Source organism: Typopeltis vanoorti, chromosome 3 (genome assembly GCF_054136105.1).
Source record: "Typopeltis vanoorti isolate ZY-2024b chromosome 3, IOZ_Tvanoo_1.0, whole genome shotgun sequence".
NCBI classification, from domain to species: domain Eukaryota; kingdom Metazoa; phylum Arthropoda; class Arachnida; order Uropygi; family Thelyphonidae; genus Typopeltis; species Typopeltis vanoorti.
In genome coordinates this window covers 103,243,404-103,262,605 of record NC_143551.1, presented here as the reverse complement: position 1 = coordinate 103,262,605, position 19,202 = coordinate 103,243,404, and the positions used below count along the sequence as shown (strand labels likewise).

Here is a 19,202-nt window from a genome sequence, read left to right as displayed (position 1 = left end):
TGATATACAGTGAAGTTATATGTCGGATAGAGGTAGGACAGCAATGGACAAAAGAAAAGATTCTAACAAACGTAGAACCCTGAGCATTCATGTACGTTAGTTACGACATTGGAACAACATCATGATAAATTATCAAGACAAAACTTCTCACTAGAAAAATATAAGAATTATTTATTTATTTTATTTTCTTATTCATGAAATTTTTTTACTTAGGAAAGAAGGCCAAAGCTTTCTTTCCTAAGTACTTTTCTACACTACTACAGTACTACATGCTACAGTACTTTTCATAGCACTCCTTCCTAAATAGATTTAATGCATTTAAAAATTTATATTACGAAAAGCACAAAGATCTTCTGTAACGGTTTTATTTCGCTCCTGATTTGTTGCCATTATTTACGAGTATATTACGCGTTTCTCATAATAGAAAATTCAGACAATAAACATCATAAAATCTAATTGTTTCCATTAATATACAAGATAAATCACAGAACCTAAAATAGATGCGATATGCACATATCTTAGGCAAAGTGAGTAACTACCTTTTTATAATCAGTTATCTTATATATTTATATCACATATTTTTAACTCTGTAGTTTGTTCATAATTTTTTCGAATTTTATTGGTTTATTTTTATTTATGTATATTCCGAATAGACGATTCATTGATCATTTTTATGATCAATGAATCGTCTATAACAGAAATGTTGTGTTAATATTTGTCTAGGTAGGAAGATTTATTATTATTATTATCAATGGCGGCTCGTGCATAGGCACTGCGGAACTGCAGCACCCCAATTTTTCTCGGTATATAAATATATTTATTCATTTATTTATTTATATTTGCTTGTAATATTTAATTTTATCATCAACAATCCTATACAATTCTCAAGGCGTGGTATGATAAACTGTGTGTTACACTGGGATCCCTCCCACGATAAGTATTTTGACTCCACTGAGGCACTGTCCGCCGCGCAGTTCCGCTGTTGTTTATATGCAGTTTGTGCCAGTAGTAGTGTTCGTAGTGCTTGTCGTGTTTACTCCGTCTCTTTAAATTACAATTAAAGGATTTAATTATAATGTCCAAAAATTGTAAATCCATTCCTTTAATTACAATTAAAGGAATGGATTTTATTTTAAAGTAATTTTGAATTGTCCTAAACTGTATAATTTTACCGATAATAAACGATATTTTTTCATGATTTTTTTTTTTAATTTTTACCATAATTTTGATATTTTATCCAAACACGTATACACTGTACTTATAGTGTGTATGTATATTTCGAAAGTTGCAGCACCCCCACGATTTCAAGAGCCACGAGCCGCCACTGATTATTATTATTATTATTATTATTATTATTATTATTATTATTATTATTATTATTATTATTATTATTATATCAAACCTCAGTGGAGTCAAAAGACTCATCGTGGGAGGGATCCCAGTGTAACACACAGTTTATCATACCGTGCCTTGAATCTTCTTCTTCTTCTTCTACTACGCGTTATTCCCGCTTCCTATGCAGGGTCCGCGTGTTACTTAGATGCGACTTCTTGTTAGTACTACTCCCAGCCGACCCGTCGCCTGGTCTGCCGCTGGGATACCGTGCCTTGAATATGTTTTAAAATTCAAGAGGACGTTATTTATTTTGTATCGATGTGCCATGAATATGTTCACCATCTCCGCACTAACCACACTCTCGGCCACTGTATTCCAATCACTGACCACTCTTTATGAAAAATAAAAAAAAAACCTGCACCTCATCCCCTTGCTCACACTCTCCTTATGCAACTTCCAGGGATGGCTTCTTGTTCTCTCCCTGACTTCACCCATTCTATGCAAAACTTCCCCCACATTAATCTAGTAATAACCAATTAACAGCTTATGTCAATCATATCACTCCCCTTCTCCTCCTTTCCATAAATTTCTGAAAATTGCATTTTTGTCAATCAGTCTTCATAATCAACATTCCAGAGACCAGAAGCCACCTTAGTCAATCGTCTCCTCTGGACTTTTTCCAATTCATCTTTATCTTTTTGAAAACAGGGTGACCAAATCTGTGCACAGTAATCAATATGTGGCCTGGTCAAAGTCTTATTATATAATAGAACATTAACATCCTTACTTCTACAAGTCAGTGGCTTCAGTATCATTCCCATTATCCGCTGTGCTGTGATGAGGAAATTTATGTCCCCGAAATTTTAGGCCCTTGTAAACAATCGCTCCCAGATCTCTTATCTCCTCTACTTCTTCAAAGATATTTCCGTCGATTACGTACTCTACATCCCATTTTTACTTCCCAAATTTCTAAAACTTACACTTTGCAGCACTGAATAGACAATCCAACTCGCCACTCATTTACCCATTCAGCCGGTGCATTCAAGTCCTCTTGCAAAGCCACGCTATCGCCCTACTTGAGATAGTTCTCCCCAACTTTGCACAATCTGCACGCAAATGCATATCAGCATATCAAATCTCTCCCAATATCATTTGAATACAATTTAAACAGCAATGGACAAAAAAAAAAAAAAGACTCTTGGGGTAAACCACTAGCAACTTTCTCCTTCAGGGATATCGCTCCTCCATAAACAACTCGCTAACAACCTATCAGACAGCTAATCTCCAACCAGTGCACTAATGTACTGACTAGCCCCCATCAGTCCCAATTTAATAACCAGGCTGTCATGTGGAAATTTATCAGAGGTCTTTGCAATATCTAAATATACCACTGTGTATGCATCACCCTTATCCAATACATTTGTCACCTTATTATAATAAGTAAGCAGATTTCTAAAACACAATCTTCCTTTAACAAACCTATGCTGCCATCAAACAGTATTTTTTTGCTGTCAACCTAGTTCTGAATCTTGGTCTTAACTTATCTCTCTAGCACTTTAACCACAACTCCAGACACGCACATACTAGCCTATTATTTAAAGCTTTAGTCTTATCACCTCCCTTATAAATGGGAACGATTTTGCCCTCTTTCCACTCCTTTGGGACTTGGCCCAGTGAAAGATTCATGTTAAAAATATATGTAACATCTGTTGTTAACTCACCGGCACATTCCCTCAAAACATGTGGTTTTTTTATATATGTGGGGGTTCCCCCATTCCTCGACTGGATGGCCCCTTAGGACTGGTTGAGTCCTCCTAATGAGAGATTAAGTACTCTATATATCATATGACTGTAACCTGTGTGTTCACAGGGCCGGTTTGCCTGCTTGCAGGATGATAACCCCCAGATAAACTGGGGTTTTCTCTTGTTCCTCGTGTCCAACGCTTCAATCACTCTCTGCTCATTCTATCTCCAAGAAAACAAACCTCATGCACCTTCTCATTCATCAAACCTCTAGTAATAGAATCTCTGTAGAGAGCCACTCTCGAATCATTCATTATATCTTTGGCGTGGCCATCTTTCCTTTTTTTCACTCATTATCACTCTTGCATCAATTTCTGTAATTCTTTTCATTTCATTGCATATTCTCTTCATATTCATCCTCATATTCATCAATTCTCAGACACGAGTCTCCAATATCAGACACGAGTGAGACACTCGTGTCTGATATTTTCATGCAGTTTCATATGATGATTCTGTATGCTTTTGGTGGTGCAGCATCAACAGCAGACCTCGCACCGATGTTGTTACAAGCATCTCCAATGATAATGAAGTGACTGGTGTATCTTTTTCTGAGCGACAGCTGACTTGCAGTTGAAGCTATTGATAATGTACTTCATGATTTCCTGGCGCAACAGCAATAGGCACTCTGGATGTATCCCAAGACATCATGGAACTACTACCTTGATGTGAAGTACTGGCAAAAGGGAAAATTTCTTTCTAATAAGAGTGAGACACTCGTTTCAATATCTTGTAGCATACGTTGTGCAACTTGACAAGAAATGATACAGAACAAGGAACTAATATTTAACGATTTCCACATGGACCTGATTCTATTGGATTTAGTTGAGTTTCGACTAACTAAACAGCAATATGAATAGGTGTCTTATTTGTAACTAGAATTAACATTGGATCCTGAAACAGATTATCAAAAGATGTTGTCACTGTCCGTGGTTCCCCCATTTCTATTACTGTATCTTCACTTTGTTGCGTTCCTTCTATTAACACTGACTCTGCAAAGATGGAAGTAAGTTCTGAGGTGGAGTAGGACAAAATGCTTGATTGAGAAACAGAAACCTGAGTCAGTGGATAGTTAGTTCCTAACAGCTCTGAACGTTTTTACTAGTAAACGAATTTATTGGCCTGTCATTATATTCTGGTATGTCTAGTTCATTAATTCTTGATGATATGTTGGTCTTTATGCCTGCCTTTATTGTTAGAACTAAGAAATCTACTCCGAGGTCTTCCTCTTTTCCACTTAATTATGTGCTTTATTTTCACCTCAGTAATAATAAGGCCTGTTTACTTGAGTCACGTTCACTCTTCTCCTGAAAATTAATATTGGAAGTATCCCAATGTGCAACTTCTGTCATAATCTGCACATTCAGGCTTTTAGCAGCACTAAGTAGTGTAGAAAGTTTGTCCTGCGAAATGTTCACTTCACTCTTGTAAATAAAATCTATTATCATTTTTAAATCGGTGTATTTTTAAATCTGTGTATTCTCAAGGATATATCCTTGACAATAACAATTGGTGTTTGCAAGAGTTTTACAAGAAGTATGCTATAAAAGAAAGAACTGAAAACCGAGAATGCTATTTTGTGTGCTTTAAGTCTCTTACCTTCACCATTCAAGTCACATCTACAAAAGTTTCACTAGAAAGTAATTCATTAAAAACAGTTAATACATTGATTTGGTGATTATTATTTTTTTAAAAGATTTGCTGAGCTTCCATCTTTATAATTTAGTAAACATTTTTTAAGTTAATCAATACTAAGTTGTAAAAATACAACTAGCTTCTAGATTGCCATATGTTTACTGGCAAAATGTTATCAGGATTCCACCCTTATCACACCCGCTCACCCTTATCACAGACAACTACCTGATATACTTTCCGTTACAAGAATTAAATCGTGTCAATATGCAGTAATGTGTTCTGTCTAAGAATGAAAACTGTAGTTTTGTCGTTGTTAATACTGTTGACATATTTATATTGCTTCGATACTAATATATTAGGGTCACTGGGGGATCGGAAGTGCCAGATTCACTGCCGGGTAGGTATTCTATCATTTATATTGAAAAATGTATTGCGCACAATAACGAAGCGCCATTTTGAACAGAATATACTTGCGCAAAGATGTAACGAAAAGCAAATATCGCACATTACAAATTAGAGTTTGAAATCCGTGATATTTGTAATTAATGCCTGAATTAGTTTTTGTAGTTAGAAATTTAAATAAATAAATAATAAATTTATAAATATGACCGCAAATAAATTTCTGTATCCATCTTTTTAAAGAACAAATGTAAAGTAAGTTATAGAATCTGACAGAATGAGTGCCTTTTGCAACAGTTTGTTCAATATTGTTTTGTAAAATAAAAATGTGCCTAGATAAGTCCTTGATTCCTATAAAAATTGCCAATCATCAGTTTTCGATTATTGCGAACCATTTGAAGAGAATAGCAAAAGCTTTCTATTAATATGTAGAAAATAAGTCTGTCCTTGCTGCGTAAAATTTAATGAAAACTGATATACGCTTCGCACTGAAACTGTTTATTGAATTAGAATTTTGGTTAAAATCTGATCATTTGTTAGAAAAATAATGATAGCAATAATTCCGCAGTGACCGGAGAGAATTTAATAATAATAATAAAAGTTAGGATTTCAGTAAAACTTTTAGTCAGAATAGAACAGAACGGCTGCGAATGAAGAGAACAGAATTGTAGGAATTTTATGCACGAGTTCCTAAAATTCTTAAGAATTTGCACAAACCGTATAAGAATTCGGTAATAGAGGCTGAAGGAAAATAAGCACTTGCTAAAAGAGTGTTAAATTGAACTGGCTATTTCTTTCACCCGACTGTGCATTTCAAGCCTAAGAACAGGGAAGATTCCCCAGAAGATATGAAAATCCCATTGCACAAGGGTGGTGCAAAGACTAATGTATCCATCTGTTCACCTATCAGTATCTCTGAAGTCGTGGTGAAGTTTTGGAAAAGTTGGTTAGTGCTCGCATTCAGAAATGGATTGACAGAGAATCTCTACTTTGCAATCAACAGCATGGGTTCAGTAAGGGAAGGTCATGTTTTAGCAATTGCTCATTGCTCATTCTGTAATAATATTACCGTTGAGTTCGACAAGGGAGAAATGGATACATCATGATACTTTTGGATTTTACTAAAGCTTTTGACAAAATAAACACGAAGCACAGCTTCATAAATTGGAGCATATGGGATTGGATTATACATTTTTGGTACGTGGATAAAAGATGGCTGACTGACAGATATCAAAAGGTGGTATATATGGGGGATGTGAGTCTGCAAGATTAAAGGTAACTAATGGTGTGCACGATGATCATTCTTTGGTCCATTGTTATTGTTTGTATATTAATGACATTTGAAAGGATTTGACAAGAGGCATACACACAGCAATTTGCTGATGATAAGGTAAAGGAATGCAAAGAAAGGTAAGGGTAATCAGACTTGCAGCTGATATGCAGTATTTTCAGAATGGTTTGTATAGCCTGGAATTGTGGGCATGGGAAAATGGCTATCAGTTCAATGTTAGTAACTGTAAGTCGTGCACTTTGTTGGAATAGATATTCAATGTCATATTATATTGGTAGGATTATGCTAGAAGAAGCTGACCTGACTAGTGATCATGGAGTTTTAGTAGATAGGAAGTTGAAGTTCAAGGGCCATATAGCAAAGATTGAAGATATAAGTCAGAGGAAAATTGAAATGAATTGAAATAAACCTTGACATATAAAGATCATTTTGCCTCTTTACGAGACCCTCATAAGACTTCACTTGGACTACTGTGCGGAGGTTGTGTGTGTGTGTGTGTGTGTGTGTGTGTGTGTGTGTGTGTGTGTGTGTGTGTGTGTGTGTGTGTGTGTGTGTGTGTGTGTGTGTGTGTGTGTGTGTGTGTGTGTGTGTGTGTGTGTGTGTGTGTGTGTGTGTGTGTGTGTGTGAGTGTGTGTGTGTGTGGAGAGAGAGAGAGAGAGAGAGAGAGAGAGAGAGAGAGTAAAGGAGAGTGTTAAAATTATATCCGGAATGTGGAATTCTGATTATGAAGACAGATGGAGAATTTATGGACCGCAGACACTAGGAAACGAGAGAAAGAAGATGATATGATTGAGAGTCACAAACATCTGAAAGGCTCATACATGATATCCGTAGATGGAATTTTTCACTTATGGAGAGTGGAGAAAGGTTAAGAGGACATCCTTAGAAGTTGAGAATGAATATTGTTAAGAAGAGGGTGAGAGCTAGATTTTACTCTGAGGGGATGGCGCGTGATTGGAATGGATTGCCGAAGTGGTGAGTGCAGGTAGTGTGAATGAATTCAAGAACAGGTATGACAGCTAAGTAAGCAATATGTGGCCTCCCTCGATGAATCTAATTCCCTGGAGGGCTCTGTTAATAATATTTTTTTTAATAAAAATAAAATAAATATTTATTCTCTTTCAAAGAAATTACATGTACACAAAAGAAGATAAACAAAAACCTGATACAAAAGTTTCACTGAGAACTGATTCTGTTTTGCTACAGTAACTAGAATTAATGCATGCAGATTATTATTATTATTATTAATAATAACAATAATTCAATCTTCATCACTCAAACGTGCTATTTACAAAATATACATGCACGTATATGCATACAAATACTTGTTATACGCATAATGCTATATAAAAGCCATCATCGTCATCATCACACATACAGAGTATGATCTATATGCAACTAAGATATTTTTTTTGCATTTTTTGGTTACTATAGAGATTAAGTTTACAATTCTGAATGTGTTAATGTTTTTTATAAATATATACATTGGGCGCATGCACTCACGCACGCACGCTCACACAAACACACGCACGCACGCACACACGCACGCACGCACACACGCACGCGCACACACACACACACACACAAACAGAGAGAGAGAGAGAGAGAGAGAGAGAAATATCATTTAGGCTATTTATATTTATGCAGTTAACACACTGTAGCGTGTTCCAAGAATTCAGTATTCGGTATTAAGTGATTACACCATAATTATTGTTGTTATTAATATTACCGTAATATTAATATTAACAATAATTATGCTTATAGGGATTTGGTTGATTAACCAAATCCCTATAAGCGTTAGTAAGGTGGGGTGTCACACACCCCAAACATATAGAAAGAAATAACTGTGACACCGCCACCTTACTGATGCCGAGGGTGTGTTGAGGCAGCTAATAATAACAATAACAATAATTTTTTTTAAAGTCATTATTAACTTTATTATTCATACCTACTTATTTACATTATATGCATGTGTACATAACGACCCTGGAATGGATAAGATAAAACAAAAATGGAAACGACAAAATATAATACACATAGCAAACTAGACTGTAAGAGGAATAGCATATAAAGAAATAGAATTAGACCAACTATTAAATGAAAGAAATTTTAAAATAGCAGTAATCACTGAAACAAAAAAGAAATTAAAAGGAACTATGAGAACCGAAAATTTTAATGTGATATATAGTGGAGTTGACAGAGACCAAAGAGCACAAGCAGGAGTCATGATTTGGGTTCATAATCCCTTTCAAAACAGTTAAAACATTATAAAGTATGGAATGAAAGAATAATAGAAGCTAGAACAAAAATAGATAGAGGCTATTAACAATAATTGATTTATATGATCCAGAAGAAGGAAGAGAACAGGATAATATTGATTTTTATAATCAGCTACAAAACATATATAATAAAATAAATAAAAATGATTACGAAAATTTAGCAGGAGACTTAAATGCAAGAATTGGAAACACGAAAATTAATAATAATATAGGAATACATGGAGAACATACTCTAAACAGGAATGGTGAAAAATTGATCGACTTTGTAGTTTATAATAACCTAAAAATAATAAATTCCTTCTATAAACATAAAGACATACATAACTATACTTGGGCAGCAAGAGGATGGAAATCAATATTAGATTATTTTATATTAAATGAAAAGACATCAAAATTTTCACTAGATGTTCACAGAGGATATGAAATAAGCAGTAACCACTTCCTTGTTAAAATAAAATGATTACCACCTAAATGGCTACAAGTAACAAGAACAGAAAGAGAATTTGAAACATTTGTTTATAAAACTAGACTATTGATTGACACAAATGTACAATGGCTATATGAACAAAGAATTAACCAATATCTAGATGAAATAAAACAAAATGAAGAAATAGAAATAGAATGGCTTAATATAAAAACGATACTAAATGCAGCAGCAAATGAAAGCTTAGGAAAGACCAAAAAATTCGATTTATTTATTTATGCTTATGGCTACATGAAAATGGTAAGTGAAGAGTACAATCACAATTTCCAGCAACAAATTACGAAAATTTTAACGTATAAAAGTTCATTACATAAAAGGCACAACCAGCTTTCTAAGTTTTTCCTTTTTTTTTTTTTTTTTTTTTAAATAAAGCAAAAGTAACTTGTCATAATCAAGCCAGGGGCAATTATCGTCCTACTGTAACAGGTTTGACAAGGCTGCATGTTCTCACAACACTTCACAACATAAATGTAGCTGTATCCTAGGTTTAATTAGAGAGCAGTTGTGTCTTGTGTGAAAAAACTTGATCCATTAGAGGGGGGCCCATTTCACATTACATCATCTTCTAATATGAGGAGGAGTTCTGTTGATACCATGACGAGGACTATAAAAGTGACCACCAGAATCACATCTTCATGGTGAAACGGGACCGTGATCTTCTGTTTCCTCCATAACCACCGCCACATCAACTGCAGGTCAAGATCCAGGCTGGAGAGCCAATTTAAGGCCTCATCCGTCACTTTGTGAATGTCCTGTAGACCACCACCGTGAAATTGGCGCCTTGGACAGTCGTACACAATGTGAGTAATCGTCTGAGCCACGGGAGAACAATCATAATAAGGGTGATCTGACAGCCCTCATTTATGTAGAAGGTAGCCACATCTGCCCTGACTAGTTCTGATCCTGTTTATTGATAACCAAATCTTCCTAGGAAGATCAAAACCAGGCTGCGGAGCACAGGGATCTCCTACCAGAAAGCCGTTTGTTGGTAAATTGTTGGACCAGTGTTCTCTCCAAATATCAGATATTGATGGCAGCGCAGCTGTAGAGAGTTCGTCCATGGACCAGAGAGGCTTTCTAGATTTGAGGCGTAGACTAGGTGAGTTTATGAGCGTCTGATATAGGGGCAGGAGTGGGTTGCTCACTGATTTATTAAAATTCCTTCATCGAGGCTTATCTTCTCCGTATGTGTGGTGGAGCAATGTAGATAGAACAGGCAGCCAGGAGAGAGGGGTGCTTCTCACTGTCCCACTAATTGTGCGCATGGTAGAGTTTAGATGGGTGTCTATAATGTTAGGGTGTGTAATTCTTTCCCAGACAGGGGCACAATATTCTGCTGCAGAGAATGCCAGGGCTAGTGCAGATGACCTTAGGACTTCTGCACCACAACCCCAGGTTGTTCCAGCAAGCCTTGAAATGATATTATTTCTGGTTTCAATTTTATTGGAGAGGTTGATGATGTGCCTTTTATAGGTTAGGTTTCTGTCCAGGCTTACCCCAAGGTATTTTGGGTGAGGCTCGTGTTCTACCATTTTTCCACAGAAAGAAAGGTTGAGTTGTCGATTCGCCCCTGCACTGTACAGGTGGAATACAATGCAGAGGACACTGTTTTCGTTGGATTTGGCTTCAAGTACCACTGCTTAAAGTACTCTTCCAGGGTGTTCCGGTCTGTATTCAAGGTTGATTATTCAAGGTTTGATGTCAGATCGCTAGGTCATCGGCATACATATACTTGCTTGATGTGGTATGAGGTAGATCATACACGTAGATATTAAAAAGTATAGGGGATAACACAGAGCCCTGAGGAAGACCGTTGTGAAAGAATCTGGGCCTGCTCTTTTTTCCTCCAATATAGACCCGAATATTTCTGTTGGAGAGAATGGAATCAAAAAGTTGTAAAGTTTTTTACACTTTATAATATTTCCTAATTTTAAAAAGATGCCCATGATCCAGACAGTGTCATAAGCAGATGTTATGTCAATGAAAGTGGCTCTAGATTTAAGTTTCTTCTGGAAGCCTGCTTCAATTTGAGTTGTCAGGGCCAGGACCTGGTCACAACAACTTCTTCCTCGCCTGAAGCCAGCTTGTTCGGTCGGGAGTGCTCTTTCGATGGGTGGTGAAATTCGTTTAAGGAGAATTCTTTCAAAGAACTTGAAGGGGGTGCAAAGCAATGAGATAGGTCGCAGGTTTTTCATATCATTTGGATCTTTCCCTGGTTTGGGCACTGGAATTATTTTGGCTTTGTGCCACAGCTTTGGTAGATTACTAGTCATGATGATTTCTGAGAAAATGGCAGCCAGCCATGTTTGGCCATGTTGACTAAGAAGTTTTAGGAACTCAGGGAGTATAACATCCACTCCTGCAGCTTTGCCATTCTTGGTAAGTTTTAAGGCTATTTGTACCTCTTCCTGAGATACTGGGTGTACGAGTTCAGGAAACTCTGGTTCCATCCTCAGGATTTGTCTGGTGGAAGCTTGTACAGCAATTTTCCTGGTAGAGCTGGGATGAATCTTGGAGATTTTCAATAAATGTTAGCCATTTGATCAGGAGTTATCTCTATGGTTTTGTGTGTTGTTTGCTCTGCTCCACCTAATTTTCTTAGAAGTGACCAGCTTCTCCGTCTAGTTGTGACGAAACCGAGTTCATTGATGGTTGAGATCCATCTTTCCTTTCTGTTTTTATCCAGCGTTGATATGAGCTCCTTAGCAATAGTTGGATCTTCAGATCCCTCATATTTGGCTAGGAGTTCCTCACTTTCTCTACTCCAACATGGGTTATATTGTTTTCTGTAGCTTCTAGGGATAGAGGCTTTTGCTGCAGATATGAGTAGTTTAACAAATCGAGGGTAGCAATTAGGAGTGGGTGGAATTGCTCTAATGATTTGCTCGATTTGTTTCTGAAATGCAGTCCAGTTGGACCTGCGGAGATTCCATATAATGATTTGTATTCCGCTGATGACTGGGATTGATGTTCCTATCTCTATTATTGTAGGACGATGTTGACTATTAGGGAATCTGTTAAGGATGGTTCTGGTTGATGGTAGAGGGTGGTCTTAGGAGTCTTTAGTGACTATGCACAGATCTGGGGTATAGGTTCTGTTCCATCTGGCCGAGTAAAGAGTAACAATTAACGAAAATGAAAAGGAAATAACTAAAGAAGAATTAGAAATCAACCTGAAAGAAACAAGAAACGGAAAATCACCTGGTGAAGATAAGCTAGGTTCAGAACTATATAAATACGCAGGAACAAGATTCAAAGAAAGAATCTTATTATTTTTAAATTAAATTTATTCAAGGTATCCCCCAATAGAATGGAAAAAAGCAATTGTGATTCCTATCTTTAAGAAAGGTAATAGAGATGACCCTAAAAACTATAGAGGTATCAGTATACTAAATTTCTATTACAAAATATATAGCAGAATCTTAAATAGCAAACTACTGAAATATTCCGAAAACTTTATTTTAGAAGTACAGAATGGATTTAGAAAAGGACGATCATGTACAGACCCGGCCTTTTGCCTAAAATTATTAATCGAGAAAAGAAGAGAATATAATTTAGAAACACATATTGCATTTATAGACTTTGAAAAAGCATTTGACCAAGTTAAAAGAAAATATTTTTTAACATATTAAAAGAAAGACAAATACCAAATGATATCCTAAAAGCAATCACAAGTATATATGAAAATAATCAAATACAAATAAGATTAAATCACGAGCTATCATATACGAGAGAGATAAACCAAGGGGTCCGACAGGGATGACCCCTCTCAGCAACTCTCTTTAATATTTACTTAAATGAAACAAAAACAAAACGGAATAAAAATTTACATCAAGGTATTAAACTTTCTCCTACAGTGAACTTAAACACTCTCCTTTTTGCCGACGACCAAATAATAATTACAAATTCTGAAGATAACCTACAGAAAGCTATTTTAGATCTAAATGAGATAACCAAAGATTATGGTATGATATATTAAACAGAAAAATCAAAAACTATGGCCTTTAAAGCCCATAGTTTTTGATTTTTCTTTACTATTTCATTTTGATTTTTGATTTTACTTTACTTTTTCTTTACTATTTCAAATATGATTTTAGATTACTGTTTCAGATCAAGCAAAGACTGAAATAGTAATAGATAACAAGATCTTAAAGCAGGTAAATTCATTTAACTACCTAGGATGTATGATCACAGATGAAAATGAAAAAGATATATACGTAAAAATTGCAAAATATTTAAAAATAACAGGTGTAATTAACTGTATATTTAAATCAAACCTAGTTCAAAAACAAACCAGACTAAAAGTATACAATACATTAGCCCTACCAGTCTTAATGTATGGAAGCGAAATCTGGACAATAAAAAAAAAAGACAAACAAAGATTAATAACAGCAGAAATGAAGTTTATGAGAAAAACTGCAAAGTATACCCTATTTGATCACAAAAGAAACAAAGAAATTATGAAAGAATTAAACCAAGAACCAGTAATAGAAAAAATTAAAAAATATAAACATAAATGGATGGAACACGTTTAAAGAATGAAAACAGAAAGATTACCAAAACAAGCCTTAAAGTACAAGCCATTAGGGAAAAGAAAACCAGGACGTCCTCTTAAACGACTCAACGATGACTGCTAAGGCCGGAACAGAACATGCTAGACCTAAATCCTTTATACGCATGATGATGATGATGATGTATGCTGTAGACCAGTGGCGCACTCAGGATTTAATCTTGGGGAAGGGGGGGGAGGCGAGTTAAGTACTGTGTACGATTTCAGAATACACACTATGCACTGCATACGAGCGCTACTTCGTTTGTCCGAGCCGGGAAAACGAAGTAGCGCTCAATCTGATGGAGCAAACTTCGTTCGCCTCGCATTCAACAGTGGCCGTGATTCTCGAGAGCTATAGGGTATTCACACCTTATGTGACCGCTAATTCATAAGTAGTATAGAAATAGAAGACACGACACAATTTAAATAAAAAATAATAATTTCAATTAAGAAAAGATTTTTGGAAATTTTTCTAGTGTTTTTCCTTTTTTTGGGGGGGGGGTAGAGCCCCTTGTCCCCCTCACTGGGTTCGTCACTGCTGGAGACTTAAATAGAGTCTCTCAGCTATCGGAACTAATGTTTCTAACATGACAGTCCGTCGAAGATTGTTCGAAGCAGGGAGAAGTTCTAGTAGTCCAAAAAAAAAAAGCAACAGTTGATGAATATTATGCAGAAAAATAGGCTCCAGTGGTCAAAAGTGTACAAAGATTGGACTGTTGAGAAGTGAAGAAGGTCATATTCTCAAATGAGAGGCATTTCTTTGTCCATGGAGAACGAGTACCCGATGTCGCAAATTAGCGGCTGAGAAGACCTCAACAAGCTCCGAAAAAGGTGTTCTGGGGTTGTTTCACACATACCAGCCCACTGACCAACAAAAAGTTTTGGAGAAAAGAGTGGCCCCCAACAGAACCAGAAAAACAAAGAACTCATCTTCCAACAGGATCTCGCTCCATGCACACTTCAAAGAGAGCAAGAGTCCCTCAAAAATCACATCCAATTGCTTCAGTAGCCAGGTAACTCTCCTGATATTAACCCAATAGGAAATTTGTGGACCATAGTGCAAAAAAAAAAAAAAAAAAAAAAAGACTTGGAAATTTAAATTATGATGCAAAGCATAACTTAATACAATCTATTATAAAAGTATAGTTTCGAGATACAGAAATAAGAAAAATGTGTTTTACGTTGGTAGAGTCTATGTCTAAACGAATTAATATTTATTTTATTTTATTTATTTTTTGCTTCGCCATTTGTTGCCTACACCGGATTTTTAATATTAATCTTCGATAGATTGGCAAAATTCTTCAAAAAAAAAAAAAGTTTCGTTGATCCGTGCATACTATATACAGCAAAATCTTCAACTGTCATAAAATTATCATTATTTCCACAATAATGATGAGTGAGCGGTGTCATTTACATCAGTATGAATAACATTCATTTGTTTTATGTTTCCAAATGTTGTCCGAACACATTCTTTCCAATCGCAATGAGCGCTGCAATATTTTAAAATGCATTTCTTTCCACTTATTTTAGCGTTTGTTAAATAATTCCATACGATTATGAAAATAATTAACAAAATTTAAAATGCTGCTTTAGTTAACTTTCCCTCTGGTCATATAAAAGTTATTCTCAGGCCAAATCTGGCACGCGAACTGTAGGCTGGACACCAGTCAACGGTTCGCGGGCCTAAGTCTATTCAATGAACAGTATTATTGCAAATGAAGTGAATGTTATTGTTCATGACATATTGAAATACTCTGCTCCTTATACAAGTGCCTTTTTTCTTATATGGATAAATGAATATAGCAGTCATATTAGCAACCTTCGTGATTTTCATCGCAGCTGAAACTGACATGATCCTTTTATGTTGAGGACAAGATGATGATAACTAGAGACTTTGATAACATATAAAGCGTACCAAAATAGGTTGTCGAGGACCTGTTGTCAAGATGTCCCGACAGCTTTTATTTTTTACGTGGCTCTTTGTCTAATTTTAAAACCCTACTTCGAATTTTTAAAATATTACTTTTTAGGATATCCACGTAATCAGTTTTTAACTTCACACCCTGTTTTAGAGCTTCACAAACATTTTAAGTGCATGAAATTACCATGAAAATTGCTTCCCATTGTTATACAAACTACTTTTATAATTTTATTCAAAAGCTCAGACTTTTAGCTGCAACATCATCTCAAGTTTCATTTAGACTAGATAATCAAATAATGTGTTGAGTTGATATCATTCAATTTTATACTCGTATAGCAGGTGGTGGATAAACTGTGGCTCTCGTAAACGTTTAAGAATTATGCCTGATTTCATTTAGCGGATACATTTCCACTCTAACCAATAGGTTATTGACTGGAATCTCACTGTGGCAAGGATGTTCGGGGAGTCTTTAGGCGGTATGCAATTTTTTACGTCTACTGTGAAACCACTATCTGCTGATTGTTGACCTGAAGTGGCTTTGGAGGGGGGAGAATAGCATGTCTGATCTAGCCGTTAGCTCTTCCTCTGTACGATAGATTTACAACCTGTCTTAAGTGATATACAAAAAAAATTAATTTCCCATATTAACATTAGTCTCTTCTGTTGTTTTTTTTTTAAAAATATGTCATACTGATGTTTTCTTTCTTTTTGTTTTTCTTCTTCTTCTTCCTCTTCTTTAGGATGATACTCTGTTCTGTGCTGCTCACGATTCGTGCGTAGATTTAGGTAAGCTAAATGTTGATGTTTTTTTTTTTCTATGAATAAAAAATAAAAAAGTAATATAAATAAATTCATAAAAATAATGAATTTATGTTTTCATATATGAAAAATAAAAGTACAAAAATAGCAGTAATTACATGTTAAATACTTATAAACACATCTTTCAACGCCTTTTCATTCCACAAGGAACATTGCAGCAAGGAAGTTGCAGCAAGGAACATCCCTTGAGGGATGTTCCTTGTGGAAAAAATTGGGAAGCTCCAATATCCACATTTTTGGCAGCATAATAGACAAAGGCAACAAGAGTATGCATACCATCATTTTTCTGTGTTCATTTCTCCCCTGTTGAAAAATCTTAATTTTTAACCTGCAATTACAGAAGTGTATATGTAAAACAAATAAAAATTAATAAACACTGTACCAAATTGATTGGGTTCTAGGCTTTATTGATTTTTTGTTTAACACTCCTGTAAGACAGGAGATATTTTTCTTTTGTTTTGTAGAATGTTTTCTTACATTACTTACAGTATTTTAGTATATTTTTGTGAGTTTTAGTGTGATTTTTAGTGCTGAAAGATAAGTTCTTTTCGAAAGCACTGCGATAATTGACTCAATTCCTCCTGGATTTATAGATTTTATGAGCATTTGTTCAATTGTAAGGGTCGTTTGCTTGATTGCATGGTTCTTAAAGCTTTTATTTGGGTTTTTGTACGCTGTAAACTCGGCTCTGAAGATTAAAACCAAGAGAGCGATTTCGTTGTGCTTTATTTTGTTCGCTGCAGCAAAATGTAACCACTTTCTAATCGTACCAGAAGTGGTACACTGAGAATAGAAATCACGAAAATCCCAATTTTTGAAAACAATTAAATGTGTGGATTTATATATATATTTATATCCACATGTATAGGGACCAACACACACACACACACACACACACACACACATTCTCTTATTCTTCTCGTCCGTCCTAGGACGGGTTGAGTCCCCCTCCTAATGAGGGATTACTCTGGCGTATTAATGCAGCCGGTTCACCACTCCTCTGCTTCATACCCTAAGGGCGATATTCATGACTGTAATCCGTGTTCACGGGGACGGTTTGCCTGCTTGCGGGATGAAAAACCCCCAGATAAACTGTGGAAAAAACCTGCTGTCCATGCCCAAGACCGACTAACTTAGCTATGGCTGAGGAAGATTCTTGAGCTCCTCACGTCGTCGACGGGAATCGAACCTCCTTCCTCAGACATACTGTTTGCGAAGCGCTATATATATATATATATATATATATATATATATATATATATATATATATATATATATATATATATATATATATATATATATATATATATATATATATATATATATATATATATATATATATATATATATAAAGTTTTTTAACTTGGGCATATTATGCATTCAAGATACCAAGTAATTTTTTTATGAACTTGGTTTTTAATCCTAATTCCGAAGTGAGCAAACAGACAAGCAAGTCCATTCATATTATGTCAAAAAAAAAAATTACTTGGTAACTTGAATACATAATATGCCCAAGTTAAAAAACTTTTTACATCTATCTCTCATCCTCAGATTTTATTTAATAAGGTCAAAGCACCTTGTGGCAACTTGTTTAGGTAAAATTCATATAAGCTCTGCATTACTTCAACCTTAGCATTATCTGATCTGGCTCCCACTGACGAGACTTCAATAAAGGTCGAAACCGGTATGGGTAGCATCATACATCTCCGCAAGGGGATGTGCTTTACATTAAGGGAAAAATACTAAGGAAAGTGATCAGTTCTTAATTCACCTTTACCACGAGTTGGTTGCCTAGAGTGGCACTACCATGTGTTGCCCAGACTTACACTACGTGCAGGCGCAAGCTTGACTTGCTTGTCTGTTTGATCACTTGAGAAATAGGATTAAAAACCAAGTTTATAAAAAATTAGGGGCGGCTCGTGCATAGGCACTGCGGAAGTGCAGCATCCCCAATTTTTCTCGATATATAAATATATTTATTAATTTATTTATATTTGTTTGTAATATTTAATTTTATCATCAGCAATCCTATACAATTCTCTTATTTTCTATAAAAAAATAATAAAAATCCATCTTGTAGCATTAGGAGGGCGAAGGACGCTAGCGGGAACTGTGTTTTAAACAGTGCCATATGCTACGCGCGCAAGCATATGCACGTCATAGTGAGATAGGAGCTACTAGCATAATGCGGCACTGTCCGTCGTTCACTTCCACTGTTGTTTATATACAGTTTGCGCCAGTAGTAGAGTATTCGTAATGCTTATCGTGTTTACAACGTGGCTTTAAATATTTGGACATTACAATTTAAAGACAAAACTGTATAATATTATCGATAATAAACAATATTTTTTCATGTTTAATTTTTTTTTAACTTTACCATAATTTTGATATTTTATCCAAACACGTATACACTGTACATACAGTGTGTATGTATATTTCGAAAGTTGCAGCACCCCCACGATTTCAAGCCACGAACCGCCACTGTGTATATAGTACACCAATGGTAAAAAAACTTTCTCTCTGTGTGTGTGTGTGTGTGTGTAGAATGTTTTTTACCTTGGGTGTACTATACGTTAAAGATACAAAGAAATTTAATAAACTTGGTTTTAATCCTTTTTTTTTTCCAAGTAGGCAAACAAGCAAGTAAACCAAGTTTGCGGCTGAAGTATTTTCAGGTCTGAGGCAAC

At 35.5% G+C, this 19,202-nt stretch overlaps 1 protein-coding gene across 3 annotated transcripts in view; it reads left to right on the top strand.

Moving 5' to 3' along the window:
- The first annotated feature begins 5,024 nt into the window (after positions 1 to 5,024).
- The window catches only part of LOC150108435 (uncharacterized), a 292,118-nt gene continuing 277,940 nt past the window's right edge, over positions 5,025 to 19,202 (top strand). For all 3 annotated transcript variants that reach the window (XM_090390777.1, XM_090390776.1, XM_090390778.1), the window contains exons 1-2: positions 5,025 to 5,167; positions 16,437 to 16,482. In XM_090390777.1, the coding sequence (XP_090246903.1) occupies positions 5,060 to 5,167; positions 16,437 to 16,482 (154 nt within the window). In that variant the 5' untranslated portion in view covers positions 5,025 to 5,059. The remainder of the gene's footprint in view (positions 5,168 to 16,436; positions 16,483 to 19,202) is intronic.